General features: G+C 39.0%; 1 protein-coding gene across 2 annotated transcripts in view; it reads left to right on the forward strand.

Annotated features, from left to right (window-relative positions):
- The window catches only part of IRAK3 (interleukin 1 receptor associated kinase 3), a 51673-nt gene that overhangs the window by 7163 nt on the left and 26254 nt on the right, over positions 1 to 18256 (forward strand). For both annotated transcript variants that reach the window (XM_082351245.1, XM_082351244.1), the window contains exons 2-5: positions 6995 to 7177; positions 12208 to 12272; positions 12896 to 12950; positions 14199 to 14350. In XM_082351245.1, coding sequence (XP_082207371.1) covers positions 6995 to 7177; positions 12208 to 12272; positions 12896 to 12950; positions 14199 to 14350 — 455 coding nt within the window. The remainder of the gene's footprint in view (positions 1 to 6994; positions 7178 to 12207; positions 12273 to 12895; positions 12951 to 14198; positions 14351 to 18256) is intronic.

Below are 18256 nucleotides of genomic sequence, written 5' to 3' on the forward strand. Positions count from 1 at the left end.
AGCTAAATTATACTTTTGAGTTTTGTTTTACTTTTTTAGGAATTAAAAATATCTTTTCAATCCTAAAGTTGTTTTTTTTTTTTTAATTGCCTAATTTGTGTGCTTTGTGGGGGGAAAAAAAAGCCATCTTTTCCTTTTCCCATTTTGTTATCTCAAAACAAACTTTGCAAGAACGCAGACAATTTCCTAGGGGTTTTGGCACGTGGTTATATGCAAATACAAAGATTCCAGATAGGGTATGTTGCGTTATTCTAAAAAACCCCTTCAGAGACATATTTGCATGTGGTGAGTGATTTCTACAGCTGAATTCCCCAGCGTTAGCACTCCTAGATAGTCCTGCCCTCTCAAAACAGAGCCCCGAGGACCTTTGAGCATTGAATGATTATTAAGCTGTCACTATTTTCAGATCAATTTATTTCTGGACTTCTCAGGTCGACTTTTTTGGCTTATATTATGCCAAGATGCCTTTCAAACAAAAATTTTGCCTTCCAAAAAATGATTTTAAACTGTGTTTGAGTACAGCATATTTTTCCTGATTTATCTTTTCATGTAGGAGGCTCTTCACTTTTACAACACAACAGTCATTGGGAAGTTCACTCTTTGTTTAGGACTATTAATAAATAAAGTTCTACATTCTGGAAGGAACAAGTAAGGAAGGACTAGAGAAAACTTTGCATGTTGAAGAATATAACAGGAATTAAGAGTTTGCATTCCTGTCACATCATATTGAAGCTATTGTTTTACGGAATTTGATCTAAATGAATTATACATTTTATGGATGCTAAGAATACTCTTTCAGTGGTGTTTCTATTCCCAATGCATCATCATTGGAGAAAAGCTATTAAGATTGTACTGTGAATCACCAGTTAGGGAAAGAGAAAACATTTCATTTCCAGTCCTGGAAGCAACCCATGCTTTCAGGATCCATTTTCGCTGAGCTGGGTCAGTTTCAGCACTGTCAACTATGTACTCTTGGAAAAACGCCTTTGTCTAATCTAGCTTTCCTTAGACTTAGTGCAAACTCAGAAACCTTTGCCCCCGGGGTCAGTGTTAGGGAACTGTAAAAACCTCAGCTCATTTGGCATCTGTTCATTCACCCTCTAGCTAAATCTCAGAGATGTGCTCAAGGGAATCATGGCCTGTTGCACTTTTAAAAAGGAAATTCAGAAATTAAGAAAAAGAAAAATGGGGAATAGAATTATGTGGGAAATCTGACATCCCCTGGAACTTGAAAGGTTAACTCCAGATTACCTTAATAGTTATAAACTGTTCCTTTCCTACTATGAGAATTGTGAGCCATGAAATGTTTATACCTTTTTATGTGCAAATACTGTGTATGAGACTCCTGCTGCTATTGCCACCAGATGGATCTTCCAAAACCTAAAGCTTCCATCTTTGCGTCACCTCCTCAGAAATCTTAGATTGGTCCCATTTACTTTCAGGGTAAAATTTTAAGTTACACTGACACTCAGGGCCTCTGTCTGTCATTCAGCAGATACGTATTGAACGTCTGCTATGTGCTAAGCACATTCCTATGCAGGTAACACGGAGACTTCATGGAGCTTGTTCACCTTTTCTTTAACTTGAACCCTCTGCTCTAAGCATAGTGGTCTCCTCTTTGCCCCCTCATGCCCTTTTCTTTATTTCTGGCACAATTCTCCATTTGACAGGCTCTTCCTTCTTCCTTCATCTGACTGAAACCTTGCCCCAGTCCCCTGCTGTTGCAGAGTCAGCAGATGTCCCACCACCTCATGCTCCTTCCCGGGCTGTGGTAGCCCACATGGACATCTTCTTTCTTCACCCCTGTTAAATTATGTGCATGTCTTATCTCACAGAGTCAAAGTGGAAAGGGAACTGTTCTAATAAGGAAAAAAAAAGTCCTACTGTGTGTTACATAAATTGTTAATTTATATGGTACATTATGCCTCTATAAATGTTAGCCAGTTGATTTACCAACAGACAAAGTAGAAATCTAAACTTTCCCTTTGCTGAAATTTGATATTTAGCATTTCCTTATTGGAATGTTAATTTGGAGACTGGGAAGTGTTTTAAAGACTGGAAGTGTTTTAAAGTCAGTGCTTATGTAATCAGCAGGCCAGCAAAGGGCAACCAAATTTAGTGTCTGTTTTAGGAGGGACTGTTTGTCACAGGACATTAACTGATGAGAGGTTTGAGATTGCTCAGTGAGGCTGTGACTTGTCTGGAGTTGTACTATAGGTTGGTGACAGATCTGCCACTAAACCCACGTGTTCCTGCATATATCCAGGGGGCCACAGTGATGTCTGGACTGGTGGCTTTTCTCATTAGAAGTCAGCATAGTCTATGGGGCTCAGAGTTCATTCTTTTGTCTTGTTTTCAAATCATAACTTGAGTGATTTTTTTTCTCCCCAGGGTAGTATACCCTATCCAGTTATTCCTTAAGAATTGGCCTCTCTTTAGAAATACTCATAGTTTTAAACTTGGCTCAGGCTCCAGAAACCACCCCTCTAGGAAGCCTTCCATGATGCCCCATTTTTAGTTAGGGACCCTTCTTCGTGCTCCACTCACACGTGCTATGTGCAGTTACTGCACTGTTGCACACAGTAGATGCTCAACAAATGTTTGAATTACACTGATTTGCAGTATTTCTTCTAAGAGCTTTTAGAAAGAGTTAAAGTGTCCATAAAAACGTGCCTCAACCAAATAGGCAGATGACATCATCCAAAAATACTTTAGAATAGAGTTAACGTGTCTTGCCAACTTTTTTTTTTTTTTTTTAATTTTTTAATTTATTTATTTTTGGCTGAGTTGGGTCTTTGTTGCTGCGTGTGTGCTTCCTCTAGTTGCGGCCAGCAGGGGCTACTCTTACCTGCGGTGCGCGGGCTTCTCATTGCAGTGGCTTCTCTTGTTGCGGAGCACGGGCTCTAGATGTGCGGGCGTCAGTAGTTGAGGCTCATGGGCTCTAGAGCGCAGGCTCAGTAGTTGTGGCGCATGGGCTTAGCTGCTTCGCGGCACGTGGGATCTTCCCGGACCAGAGGACGAACCTGTGTCCCCTGCACTGGCAGGCGGATTCTTAACAGCTGCACCACCAGGGAAGCCCCGCCAACTATTTTTGCTTTGAAGGTTCCCTTCTATTTTTTTTTAGTGCTACTGTATCTAAAACATATTGGCATTTGGATAGTCCTTGCCTCTTCATGAGACATCATCTCTACAAAGAGATGTAAAAGGAAGATATTCTTGCCAGAACTTAAAATATGGAAGAAGGTCAAAAACATTCCAACTTAATGAATGGTATCACATATTTTATAGTAGCTGTTTTCCCCCTACAGCCTAAGCAGGCATTCAGATTGAATGTTTCAACTTTATCTTCCCTTGTTTGACATGTACTTACCAGAGCAGCCACTTCCTTTCACTCTTTTCGGGCATAAGATGTGACTGAAATAACAAAACACTCGGACTTCCCTGGTGGTGCAGTGGTTAAGAATCCACCTGCCAATGCAGGGGACACGGGTTCAAGCCCTGGTCCAGGAAGAACCCACATGCCGCGGAGCAACTAAGCCCGTGTGCCACAACTACTGAGCCTGCGCTCTAGAGCCCGTGAGCCACAACTACTGAGCCCACGTGCCACAGCCGCTGAAGCCTGCGCTCTAGAGCCTGTGCTCCCTAACAGGAGAAGCCACCGCAATAAGAATCCCGCACACCGCAGCGAAGAGTAGCCCCCGCTCACGCCGCAACTAGAGAAAGCCCGCGTGCAGCAATGAAGACCCAACACAGCCAAAAATAAATAAATAAATAAATAAATTAAAATAAATAAAACATTCAAGATAAAAAACTTTGTATGTATTAGTTAGGTTAGACTAAGTTATACTGCAGTAAAAAGAAAAAAAACAAATAAAACCCCACCACCTAAATCTCAGTGGTTAGCATAACAGAAGCTTACTTTTGGCTCATGGGAAGAGCCCTGAGAATCCAGGGCAGCTGATCTCCATGTGGTGGTCCAGCATCTTGGGGCACCCCCATCTTGACATGTGCTTCTACCATTGCTGTGACAGGGATGGGAGCCTGGTGAATTGCACCCTGGCTCTTCAGTGTTTCTGGCTGGAAGAGACACATAGGCATGACCAACCTAGAGCAAGAAAATACCATCCTCTCTGATTGGGTAGAGGACTAGAAATAGTGGTGGGCACTAACAATGTCTACCAAGTCCATTTTTTTGCTCCGAAATAGGGGCAATAATGGTATCATATTGTGATCTCTTTCAACTTTTAGGATTTACTTACAGTCTCAGCAGGAACATAAAACTGAAGGAAATTGAATAGTCCAGCAAACCCTTGTAGGACTGAAAATATGGGGGCAAGGGATGCCATATTAAACAGAAGACATTTGCCTTTCTGATGTCTTAGTTCAAAGACTGTAACTGGTGTAGTAGTTCCTTAAGAAATTTTTAAAACCTGTGGAGTCTGAAACAGACTGAACAAAAGATAGTTCCCTAGGGCTTATTGCTCTTCTCAGAGCTGAGAACCTGTTCATCTTATAAAAGGACATCAGCCTTTGGAGAACATCATTGTTGGAGAAGTGAGCCCTTCCATGAGGTTACCTTGATTCCTCTTGGAGGGCAGCTTCCGTATTTGTGTGTGTCAGAGGGAGAGGGGCCGATTCCCACAGCCAGTGACAGTGATGTGTTGCAGGCCCCCACAGCCACTCTCAGGTAACAGTTGGATTTTATCTATAGATCTGTATCTGGCTGCCTGAATTTTTAAGACTCTGGAGGATAAAGGTATGAGGGGATGCTGCCATCACCATCACCAGCCCTAAAACACATTGCTAATTTCAGTACTCAGGATGGCTGGACTAATCCAGGAGTACTGTCCCAGGGACAAGAAAACTATTCTTTCCATCTGTCCTTTGCTTGCTTTCTTCCTCCTTTGCCTTAAAGTACACTTTAAAATTTGGGAGTTATGCAGAAAGGCTGTGTAATTTTTTACCTGAAGAATCCTATTATCTCAGGGTGCCATAAAAAGTCATATACTAAATCAACTATACTCCAATAAAAATTGTTTAAAAAGTCATATACTTTCAGTACAGCTTTAAGGTATTTATACAGGACCCTAAATAAGTCATATACACTGTTTTCGAGCAATTAAAATCCTGTTACCCCAGTAGAACATTTCCCTGACCCTACCCAGATAATAATTTAATTGCTCAAAAATATTCAGCAAAGATAGTCTAGAACAAAAAAAAATTTTTTAACATCTTTATTGGAGTATAATTGCTTTACAATGGTGTGTTAGTTTCTGCTTTATAACAAAGTGAATCAGTTATACATATACATATGTTCCCATATCTCTTCCCTCTTGCGTCTCCCTCCCTCCCACCCTCCCTATCCCACCCCTCTAGGTGGTCACAAAGCACCATGCTGACCTCCTTGTGCTATGCGGCTGCTTCCCACTAGCTATCTATTTTACGTAGAACAAAAATTTTAAACAGCATTTCATAAAAGCTTCAACAAATGAACCTAACTATATTATCAATGAATAACCACACTGAAGAGAATGAGAAAGAAAAGAACTAACCTAAGTAACTTTGGAAAACAAGCTCTTCCCAGAATACCCTTAGGCTGAGGACAAAAACAAGTGTGCACAAATGCTGTAATTTGATTAGTTAATGTGTTCCTCACAGGGCTATGGGTTAGCCATTCTGAAAGTACTTCATGTACGTAGTAGAACTGAACAAACAAGCAAATATATTGTGGATAATGAGAGCAAAGTTTCTTACTGTGTGAGAATGAAGTTATATAAGTGAGAAAGGTCTAAAATGTGCCATATGGTATTGACTTGGATCAGAGGTATCAGTTAAAAATCATGGTTTTTAATGTGTGTACAGACAGAAATACAGATGCATGGGTGAGAGCACATACATGTATTTCCCACGTCTGTCTGCTTGAAGGACCTGGCAGCAGTGAGCGCATATAGCATCTAAGTTCTTGCTTTTTAAACACCATTATCCAATAAAAGGAATCAGGACTCCTTGGAAAAGTAATTATATCATATATATAATTTCCCCTGGCTGGGGCAGGGGAAATACAAAATGAGCCTAGAGCATCTTGTATAGCCAGAAAAATAAGAAAGTGTTCCCAAAATGATAGGGCTTGTCAAAAGAATACAGGAGCAGCCTGAATGGACAAAGCTGGAGCAATTTTAGCAACAAAATAAATAATGATAGTATTGGATTTTAACCTGCAGAGTAAAATAAATATCCATGAGTCCACACTGATATAAATAAATTAATTGCCTAAATAAATGGGCAAGAAGAGATAATACTCTCTTACAGAAGAATTGCAGTTAATGAACATAGAAGGGAAAAGGGAAAATTGAAAAATACCATTAAGCAAACCCCACAGTAATAATTATGATAAACAAGAACCATAGATAGATGCAAATATTTTTAGGCAAAATCTGAGAAGCAGGATGTTTCCATAGTCTCAGAGTATCTCCCCCAACATAGTTATTAGTTAAAAATAATAATAATTTTATAGTGGAGAAACCTGCAGACATCACCTTAACCAAGGGATCAAGGTTAACATCACCAGTGATAAGACGTGGACATCATGAACCTCTTGATATTATGCACCAAGAAGGATACAACAGCATTTCACTGTCCTTAAAGATAAGGAAAAACTGAGGAACATCAGATTAGTGGAGATTAAGGAGAAGGAACAAGTAATTGCGATGTGAGAAACTGGATAGGCTCTTAGAACAGAAAAAAGACATCAGTAGAAAAACAGGTGAAATTAGAATAAGGTCTTCAGTTTAGTAATCTCTGGGTCTGATCTTTGTACCCTGGTTACATAAGATGTTAATAACATTAGGGGAAGTTGGGTGAGAAATACATGCTAAAATTAGTTCAAAATAAAAATATAAATAAAATGCAACAGAACATATAAGGTACACAAAAAAAACAGGGATTCCAATAAAAGTAAACTATTCTTTGGTTCTTCCTATTACAATTGCCACAGCGGAGCGACTTTCAAGCAGCTGGCTGGATGTTCGTCACATTGAAAAATACGTAGACCAGGGTAAAAGTGGAACAAGAGAATTACTTTGGTCCTGGGCACAGAAAAACAAGACTATCGGTGACCTTTTACAGATTCTCCAGGAGATGGGGCATCATCGAGCTATCCATTTAATTGCAACTTATGGTAAGCATTGATTCTAACGATGTGGCTCTTACTCAGTTTTATATGAATTGTAACTTGTAAATATTGTATTTTATCTAAGACGTTGACTGGTCATGCTGTATGTCAGTGATTCCTTACCTGTGACTTTTATCTGAAGCGGGGTTTGCAGCTTCACATTTTTGTGTCTGACACTTTCTTTTCTTTTTGCCTAACTTATACAACACATTCCCTTCTACCACTTTATAGTTTGGTTTTTAAAAAATATTTATTTACAAGCTACACGTCTTAAAATGTTTCATTCTCACTTAGTTAAGAGAATCAGCTCTCTGTCCAAAACTCTGAATCTCTGAGTCATAAACATGACCAGAACCACAATATGAGTAAAATACAAATAATGCTATAATTTGTTTTACCATATGATTAGAAGTTAAAAATAATTGGGTTTCCCCCCTGTATTTTAGTGCAGATGATACCTCCAAAATAACCCTGGGATTTCTCTATTATCTTCACTGCTGTTTTATGCCATGGCTTTCTAACTTCTAACCTGTTTACTGTCCATTTCACAGTGGCTTGAGTCTTTCCTGTCTTTGTTTTCTCTTTCTGATGCTGTGTCATGCATTACATTTATAGTAACCTGATAAGTAAAGCTCCTGAAGTTTTCTCTGTTCATTCTTTGTCAATAAAATAATCTCCCAATGTCACCTGTTCTGTCTATTCCACTTTAGATTCATTGACTTCAACAAGAATGATCTTGAGTGATCTTGGGTCTTATGTTATAGATTCAGGGCTCTTAGGTTGGAAACTCCTTTAAATCAGCAGCCTTATTCTTTGGCTTTTTCATCCAGGCGTATTTTTAGTTCTGTGTATTTGCACACATGCTCTTTGATAGTATATTTTGTCCACTCAAGCCACTGCCTCATGACCTAAAGAAGCTTTGCACACACAAGAAGAAATCCCAAGAGGTTTGTACCAGAAAACTGTAGCTTCAGAATGACTTTTATTTTATAGGTTTTTCACATTAATAAGGTATTAGACAGTTCTCAGTAGGCTTCCACCATGATATTATCTGTATAACTTGGCTAATCCCTTTTTTCTGTTGCACACTATTTCTTCACTTAGGATTTTTTTGTCTTAACGTTTATTTATTTATTTATTTTGGCCACGCCGGGTCTTAGTTGCAGCATGCGGGTTCTTCACTGCAGCATGTGGCTCTTTAGTTGTGGCATGTGGACTTCTTAGTTGCAGCATTCAGACTCTTAGTTGTGGCATGTGAACTCTTAGTTGCGGCATGCGAGCTCATAGTTGTGGCATGCGAGCTCATAGTTGCAGCATGTATGCAGGATCTAGTTCCCCAACCAGGGATCGAACTCCAGCCCCCTGCATTGGGAGTGCAGAGTCTTACTCACTGGACCACCAGGGAAGTTCCTTCACTTAGTTTTATACAGCAGAATGCTTCACTCTGAAGCTGACTGATCAGGTAAAATGCAGTGAGTCTCTGGGAGCTGTAAATGTAATGCCTTTTCATTATCTGAGCCTTTTCCAGCCACTGAAACCACCCACGTGACTTGTTCACAGTATAAACTCACACCAATTTGATAGGACACAGGTATATTTTATACTTCAGTGTTCTGGAATAGATTTCAGGGTGTCTTTTCACACTCTATGTTGTTTATTTATGCAGCGGGGAATTATATGGACAAAAATTCCACATCCTTGGTTGACTCCTAGTCTGTTGCACATGGAAAATTAATTTATTTTTTACAATGTGGGATTAGTTGATTTGTGAAAAGGCAATTATTTACTGCCCTAATACCACGAGATAGATACATCTGAGATGAAAAGGAGGATAGTGCTTTGTTCTGAATCCTTTGCTAAGAAAAATAGCATTATTTATTTGCAGCTTATTGAATTAATGCTTTGAATTATGATCTTAAAAACATTAATTGTATAGCTTGTTGAAAGCAGCCACATGATGATTCATTGGAAACATTTAAATGTAACCTGCTGCACATGTGTTTCCTATGACAGCAACTCACTGAAGTCAGGAGTTGGAGCTCCTAATTGAAATGCATAAAGATTTAGTCTTTCTTTGTTGCTACCATGAACAGAGTTATCACTTATCTAAATAATCTACTTTTGCCTAGCTTTCCTTAAAATTGTTCCATTTAGTGGGATGGTTTCACCTTAATCACCTTAGTCAAGCCATTTTGAATCTTCCATTTTATATGACAGTGAAGTATCGTCTTTTTATGTGCAGCAAAAGGACAATGGCTTTTAGTGCCCTTGCAGCCCCCAAACTTCAAATTTTGTTGTACACAGCAATACCTTATTCAGGATGTTTGTTATTTCTTGCCTAATTGCCCTCACTGGAACCTCTAGTATAATGTTGAATAGAAGTGGCAAGACCAAGACATTCTTTTCTTGTTCCTCATCTAAGGGGAAAACATTCAGTCTTTCACCGTTATGTATGATGTTCACTGTAAGTTTTTCACAGATGACCTTTAACAAATTAAGGAAATTTTTTTCTCTCCCTAGAGCTTCATCATGATAGATTATTGGATTTTATGAGTTTTGTTCATTTTATTAATGTGGTATATTTTCAGATATTAAGCTAACCTTGGATTCCTGGGATGAATCCCACTTGGTCATGGTATCTCATCTTTCTTATATGTTTCTGGATTTAGTATTTTGGTGAGGATTTTTGCATCTATATTCATAAGGGATATAGGCCTGTAGTTTTCTTGTGCTGTTTTGTGTGGCATTGATATTAGGATAATATTGGCCTCAAAGAAAGATTTGGGAGTTGCTTCCTCCTCTTCTATTTTGGAAGAATGTGTGAAGAACTGGTCTTAAATCTTCTTTAAATGTTTGATAAAATTTACCTGTGAAGCCATTTGGGCCTGGGCTTTTCTTTATGGGAAGTCTTAAAATATTAATTAAATCTCTTCCCTTGTTACAGACCCATTCAGATTGTTTATTTCTTCTTGAAGTAGTTTTGGTAGTTTGTGTCTTTCTAGGAATCTGTCCATATCATTTATCTAGTTTTTTGACAAATAGTTGTTCACAGTATTCCCTTATAATTCTTTTTATTTCTGTAAGGTCAGTAGTTATGTCTTTTGTTCTTAATTTTAGTAATTTGAGTCTTCTTTCTTTCTTGGTTAGTCTAACTAAAAGATTGTCAACTTTGTTTATATTTTCAAAGAACCAGCTTCAGTTTCATTGATTTTTCTCTTCTGATTTTCTATTCTGTTCTTCTGTTTCATTTATTTCCACTCCAGTCTTAATTCTTCCTTCCTTCTGCTTCCTGTGGTTTAGTTGTTTCTTCTTTTTTTGTTCCTCAAGGCAAACGTTTAGGCTATTTATTTGATATTTTTCTTCTTTTTAAAGGTGGGCATTAACAGCAATAAATTTCCCTTTAAGCGCTGCTTTTGCTGCATGCCATATGTTTTGGCACGTTGTGTTTTTGTTTTCATTCATCACAAAGTATTTTCTAATTTCCCTTGTGATTTCTTCTTTGACTCGTTGGTTATTTATGAGTTTGGTGTTTAATTTTCATGTATTTGTCAATTTCCCAAAAAAATTTCCTTTTGTTATTGATTTCTACTTTATTTTTTTTTGCATTTTTTAAAAAATGTATTTATTTTTATTTATTTTTTGGCTGCATTGGGTCTTCGTTGCTGCATGCGGGCTTTCTGTAGTTGCAGCGAGTGGGGGCTTCTCTTCATTGCGGTGCGTGGGCTTCTCATTGTGGTGGCTTCTCTTGTTGCGGAGCATGGGCTCTAGGTGCGTGAGCTCAGTAGTTGTGGCACGCGGGCTCAGTAGTTGTGGCACACGGGCTCAGTAGTTGTGGTGCACGGGCTTAGTCGCTCCGTGGCATGTGGGATCCTCCCAGACCAGGGCTCGAACCCATGTCACCTGCATTAGCAGGCGGATTCTTAACCACTGTGCCACCAGGGAAGCCCTTGATTTCTACTTTAATTCCATGTAGTCAGAGAATATGCTTTGTATGATTTCATCCTTCCAAATTTATTGAGGCTCATTTTATTGCCTAACATGTGATCTGTTCTGGAGAATGTTCAACGTACACTTGCAAAGTATGAGTATATTCTTCTGTTTTGGATGGAATGTTCTATAGATGTCTGTTCGGTCTAATTGATTTATAGTTTTGTTCAAGGAGACTTATTATTAATTGATTGTATTTTGTTGCTAGTCTTCTAAGCAAAATAATCTAGGAAACATTAGAATACAATCTAAGAAAAACTAGAAGATGAAATAAAACTCTTCTGAAGTCTGAATCAACATGTCAGAAGTAACAGCAAAATATTGCAGTTTTAATTTATTGTAGGAAGCTACATAGACTTCCTTAGTTCAGACAGAACCATAACAGACAGAAGTAATAGTCTTCAATTGGGCAGCATTTGTGGGCATTTGTGATTGCATGCGCTCGCGCGCACACACACACACACACACACACTCACACTCACACTCACTCACCCCTCTAATACCTTGTGGCACAAGATGGGATAAAAAGTGAACTAACCGAGAGAGCTATAATCCCATAATGGTAAAAATTTTAAATACATGTACAAAAAACTGATAACAACATTGCTTTTTTCCTGTCAATTCTCTCCTTCATACTTTAATATTTTTAATGATGTCTAACAATAATTTAAGATAGGTGTTCATGGACTTCCCTGGTGGTCCAGTGGTTAAGACTCCGAGCTTCCACTGCAGGGGGCACGGGTTTGATCCCTGGTCAGGCAACTAAGATCCCGCGTGCTGCGCCTCACGGCCAAAAATTAAAAAAACAAAAATACAAACAAACAAGAAAAAAAGATAGGTGCTCATGTTTTAAGTGAACAAAGGTATGTTTGTATCATTAGAAAGCTCTTTCACATTTGGAAATTTGTAACCATTCAATGGGAATGAAACTGAGCTTTAGAAATGAACCTTACTAGCAAGGTATTTATTTTCACAGTGTAAGAAAGAAAAAAAAAGTTTATTAAGGACATAACATTTTTTGTATCTAGCTTCCCTTATTTCTCTTTCAGGAGCAGCCTTGAATCCTTCAGAGCAGAGTCATCAGGGAAAAGGATTTCCGATCACGTTATCCAAGGTAGAGTGTGTGCGCATGGAGAATGACCCTTGAACCCTGTTGCATATATAATTGAGCGTAAGGAATGAAGTTATCAGGCAGAAAAATGCTGTATTTGCAGGTACTTTTTTGAAGTCAGGAGAGCTTTAGCTCTCATTCTTGTTCATTTATTTGGGGATTCAGGAAATTGGAGATTGTAAATGTTTGAAGCGTTAAGAGCTTTGTCCTCTCAGTGATCTGTCAGAGATGAGTCTTAGAACTTTTAAGAGTACTGTAAGTTACGCATTTGTCTTAACTCAGCTTTTAGTTTTCCTGTTCTAGTGTTTTGCATGTTACTGTTAGTTTTTATTAAAGCAAATTAGCGGTGATCATTTTTACAGCAATAGAAGTCATTTAAAATTGACTACAACTATGACTTTGATACTTGAGTTTTTACCGTTGGTGTGGAAGCCTTAAATATATATAGCAGTGAATACTATTGAATAAAATAAAATAACTTTGCATTCTACTAGCTTTCTTCTAAATTAGATTCCACCCTGTTGCACTGTACAGTCCCAGGGGGAGCTTTGGATTTCTGTTGAAGTTCTGTTCTTTCTAGACTTTATGAAATTGAATTATACTTTAATACGTATTTCTTCTCTTAGGAAACAGCTAGTGTCACAGTGGATAATGTTCTTATTCCTGAACATGATGAAAAAGGTAAGAAAAACAAAACAACTTTTTTTTAAATCATGTTTTCCTCTAAGTGAATTCATGAATTCTTTTAAGTGAAATTTAGAAAGATCCAATAAACATAATAACTATTCATTAATATGTAGATTCAGGATAAATTTTTCATAGATATCAAAATATTCTCAATCTCGACTGACACATAGTTCTGATGGGTGATATATTATTTAGTTATATTAAAAATTCATTGGCCAGTAAAGAGCATAATTGTGGTCTCAGGAGAATTTCATGACATTTGCTATTTTTATGTGTCATAGGAAGACATTTAAAAATTATGTTGGGTTTTATACAGTTTTAGAAATTTTCATAGCACTTATAGAGAAATCTTTAGAGGTGATTGTAGAGCAGTGCTGAAGGTCACTATGAAAATCAGTTATTTTCCACATCAACTTTCCTACTTTATCAGCGGGGAGAATAATTTACTTCTATCTGGGAATCATTCTGATAAACTTTAGTGGCTGTTTAAGGCTGCCTTGCCTAATCTTTGCCACTAGATCCGATGCTTCTTTGGTTCAAAAGATAATTAGAATAGTTAGATAAGGTTGTGGTCCTTTAATGTTGAGCAAAAAAGGTTTAAATCAAACAGACTAAGTGTGTAAATATAGCCAAAATTGGTCTCTGAAGGATTTAGCCAGGCTTTTCCCTTTGAATTTGTATTTGATTACCTTTGAAATGTTTCCTCCCAATCTCTGCTTTAGATGATTTTTTTTAAAAAGCTGAAGCATCTTCCTAATTTACTCTGAGCAAGTTAGTTAGCCATTTAGAGGATTTGGCTTATGAAAAACGTTTCTACCAGTCATGCTTAGAGAATATTATTTAGTTATATCAAAATTTCCACTTCTATAATTTTTTTTTTTACTGGTTTTAGGTTCATAGTGGGTCAACAGCAATCTGTTGATCTAATGATAGGGAAACAGTCTTGGAAAAGTTTCCCCAACTAAGTTGTCTGGCTGATCTCTTTGGAAAGGTGGTAGAATCACAGTGCTTTTGTGTGAATATCTAAAAAGCCATTTGCTCTGTGGGATGGTGGGAGCCAGGCCCAAGTAAATGTACAGAGAGCACATGGTGGGCTTCAGTTTTTGCTCCTGGGCCTTTCTCTGTTGACTTTTCACTGGGCTCTGATTTGTTTCTAATAGGGAAGTCTTGGTTCTTTATAATGATGGTTGATTCTTAAAAAGAGAAAAAGTAACTTATCTTCTCCCTACTTTCCTTCCTAAGGAATATTGTTTAAATCCTCCATCAGCTTTCACAACATCATAGAAGGAACCAAAAATTTCCACAAAGACTTTTTAATCGGAGAAGGGGAAATTTTTGAGGTATACAGAGTGGAAATCCAAAACCGAACATATGCCATTAAATTATTTAAACAGGTATGGAAAGAATTACTATCACAGGATATTCCTTCCATTTATTGGCTCATATTTCACCTTAAAATGTGTCATTTTTCATCAACATTGAAAGGAGGTGTACTTGAAAATAAAATTTCATAAATGGAAATAAGATATATGACCTCTGGTGACTGGAGAAATGACTGAGAAATGAATGCCTGTCTTGCAGGAATGTGGAAGTTAAATCCTTCCCCTCCCCAGATGTATGGCCTGAGAAAGACTTTTTTGAAAAGCGTTGTTAGGACCACTGGGACTTTGCTTAAGATGGTCGGATTGTGCTGGTCTGCTCCAGTTTTCCTGGCTTTCTAGGATGGGCAGCGCCCTCTCCAGGCAGCTTCACAGGCTAAGTCACAGACTGATATTCGGTGCTACTTTATAAATCGTCTTCAATCACAGTTCAGGAGAGGGGGAAAGAAGAGGCTTTGGTAGGAGCAGCACAGCAATGATCAGAGCAGGTTAGAATACAGCTGAGTACAGCCAGGGAAGCAGAAAGGCTACTGGGGGTCCGACTCAGGAGTCAGGAGGAGATAGGTCTGCACACGCATACCCAAAGAGCTGTTCTTCATTGTTGGTCAACAGCCAATAAACATTTACTAAACTTCTTTTATGGGCTGCATGTTGGGTGGAGATGAATAAAGCATAGTTACATTCTCCAAGAGTTCCCAGTCTTATGGGGAAAACAGGTAAAGAAAAGATTAAATTGCAGTGTGATAAGTACTTTAGCAGAGATTTGCCCCAAAGGTCACGGGAGCACATAGAAGATAGGCAGAGGAGGGGCTGGCACAAGAGTAACCACGAAATAAACATTTCCTCAGTAAACAAATGGAAAAGTGGTTGAAAGGAAGTGACCTTTCAACTGGATTTTGAAGGATAAGGAGAATTTTGCCAGGCAGCGAGGGAAGTACTTTCTGGATGGAAGAGATAGCAGGTGCCCAGGCCTAGAGGCGCATGCATGAAAGCCTGTGTCTTACTCACGAAGACCAGCTCGTTTGGTGGAGTAGAGTTTAGTGTGAGAGGGTGGGAACGCAGTGGCATCAGATGATACTGGAAAGATAGGTGAAGTCCATGGATGGTTTCTAAGTAGGAGAGTGAAAGAACGAGATTTGTGTTTTGAAGTTATCACTTTGATTACTGGTCAGATGATAGGCTGGAAGTTGGCAGGGGCACTGGAGGAAAGACGGCAGGAATTAGACTAGAGGTAGAAAGACCTGGCAGAGGGATATTTCAGATGTGTAAACTGAAGTGGATAGGGCTGAAACCTGTATTCTCCCGTTTAATATTAGAATCACCCAGGAAGCGTTTTAGAAACTGAGCTCTGCAGCATCTGGTTGGGTCAGAGTAGTGGTGGTGGTAGGCGTCCCCAGGTGGTTCAGATGTGTGACCAGCATTGGTAACCGCTCTAAGCCAGGGCAGAGGCAGTGGGGATGGCAAGGGAGGGTACTGTTTCTGAAAGACGAGGTGAAATGGAGCAAATCTGGTGATCTGTTAAACAGGGCTGGGGAAATAGGGGAGAAGGAGGGATCTGAGGTGGTTCCAGTTTTGCAGCTTAGATTACAGGGCCTTTTTAAAAAAATTATTAACCCAATTTGTCCATTTCCTCAAATTGCATTTGCCCCACTAATTCTGTATAGACATCTCAAGATTCCTGAGAAGATGAATGTCTAATGAAGAAATGAAACAATCTATTGTTATAACCATTCAACAAAAAGAATGTGGTTACTCTAGAGGTGTCCTAACTGAAGCCTGCTTCTTAGGGCCAGTGTGTCCCTGGCCCCATTTGTACATTCTCTTCTGGTTGAGCCCCAGGGCCACCTCCCCAAAGACTCCATGCGTCTACTTTCCTCTTCTCTCTGCAGCTGCCACCATCTCACACTCCCTCTTGGGAGTGTTCTTTCCAGGGGTCTGGCTTCAGACTGGGATATCTTTGCCCTTTCTGTCCCGAAGACAATGATCATTTCCTTGGTTGCTTCCAACCCCTCCAGGATGGTTTTGGTGACCCTCCTCTGTATAGTCGCAGCAAAATACCACTGTCTCATAGTATTAATTTCTTCACCTGCCTCTCCCAGTGGACTGGATGGTTTTCTTTAAGGAGCTTTTATTTATCTTTGTATCCCAGTGCCTTATTACAGGGCCTGGCCTATAGTAGTTGCTCAATAAATGTTTGTTGGGTGAATTGAATGAAGCACATATGCTGTCTTCATGAATTTAGTTGCTATTCAGTATTAGTAAAAAGACAGGAGGTAACAAAGTTACCCAAGACCTAGAGATTGTACAAAGTCCTACACATACACATCAGGAAAAAAGAGATAATTTAATGAAGGCTTAGCCACAGAGCATTTTTTACAAGAAATGTAGTTTTGTAACATTGAGACCTTAGTTTCAGTAACCTTTCTTAGAGGGACTGAAGCTGGGAACTGTACTTAGGTGTGTTAGATTAGTGCATCCAGTTCACCTGGGGATCTTACAGTGCAGATTCTGATTCAGCACGTTTGGGTAGGGACCTGAGACTCAGCATTTCCCACCAGCTCCCAGAGAAGCTGGTATTCCTCATGCACAGAACACACTTTGAGCAGCAAGAGTGCTAGGGTAGCATGAACACAAAAACTAACCCCTTCACTTTTTCAGATTAAGAAAACGAGGACCCCAGGGAGGTTTGGTGACAATAAGTCACAAATAATGAGTGTTAGAGGTGGGCCTGAGACCCAATCCACTCGCTCCCAGGGCAGTGGTTTTTTAAAATGTAAATTCTCATAATATGGTCCTTGCAAATGATTTGTTAGACTAGTTTATTGTTTCTGACTTCTTGGGTTAACTTGGAAAATAGTTTCCAGGATTCCTGTTGGATTTCTCTCCCTTTGTTCCTGAGGACAGAGAGCTCTAAAAACTCTGCCCTGGGACTTCCCTGGTGGCACAGTGGTTAAGAATCCGCCTGCCAATGCAGGGGACATGGGTTCGAGCCCTGGTCCGGGAAGATCCCACACGCCGCGGAGCAACTAAGCCTGTGCACCACTACTACTGAGCCTGGGCTCTAGAGCTTGTGCTCCGCAACAAGAGAAGCCACTGCAATGAGAAGCCCACGCACCACAACGGAGAGTAGCCCCTGCTCGCTGCAACTAGAGAAAGCCCGCGCACAGCAACGAAGACCCAGTGCAACCAAAAAATAAATTAAATAAATAAATAAATATTTTTTTAAAAAACAAAAACAAAAAAGAACTCTGCCCTGTCTAGCAATTTGCAAACGATAACTGGAGCACACTTACTTTAACCCTTTCATGGTAGAAGTTAGGAATTTGAGATTCAGAGACATGCAACGATGTCAGGTGTATGAAGCCATCAAGAACAGTGGAGGTGCTCCATGCAATATTATTGAATTCATTAATTTATTCATATGTCAGGCACTCTGCTAGCTTCTGAATCTTCTTTGAAGTAAGGAGTTATATGTTTCATTTTCCTAGTGGGCCCATTTTTGCAAAATTTGTACAAAGGTAAACTTGAACCAACAGCCAAATGACCCAAGTCATAAATGCCAAATTATTGAAATCAGTTCTAATCAGAATACAACTATCACAACCAGGATTCTTTGAGATCAAGTGGGGAGTTTCTGTCATGGGATTTTCTTTGAATACATATTTTTGAATTCATGTAAATGTGTACAAAATATGGTGAAAGGGTTTGAATATAAAATATAGCAGTATGATACATTTCATGAAAAACTTCTAATTCAAAAGCAGTGGTTCTAAATCTGTTCTGGGGTTAATGGATTTTTGAAAGTCTAATGCAAGCTAAGGATCCTCTCCCCAGAAAAATGTTCATATGCATTTATACCATAAAGTATCTAATTTAAGGGAGACTATAGACCCTAGGTAAGAATCCCAGAAATAGATCCTT

This window comes from Balaenoptera borealis (assembly GCF_965194805.1).
Source record: "Balaenoptera borealis genome assembly, chromosome: 13".
In the NCBI taxonomy this organism is placed as follows: domain Eukaryota; kingdom Metazoa; phylum Chordata; class Mammalia; order Artiodactyla; family Balaenopteridae; genus Balaenoptera; species Balaenoptera borealis.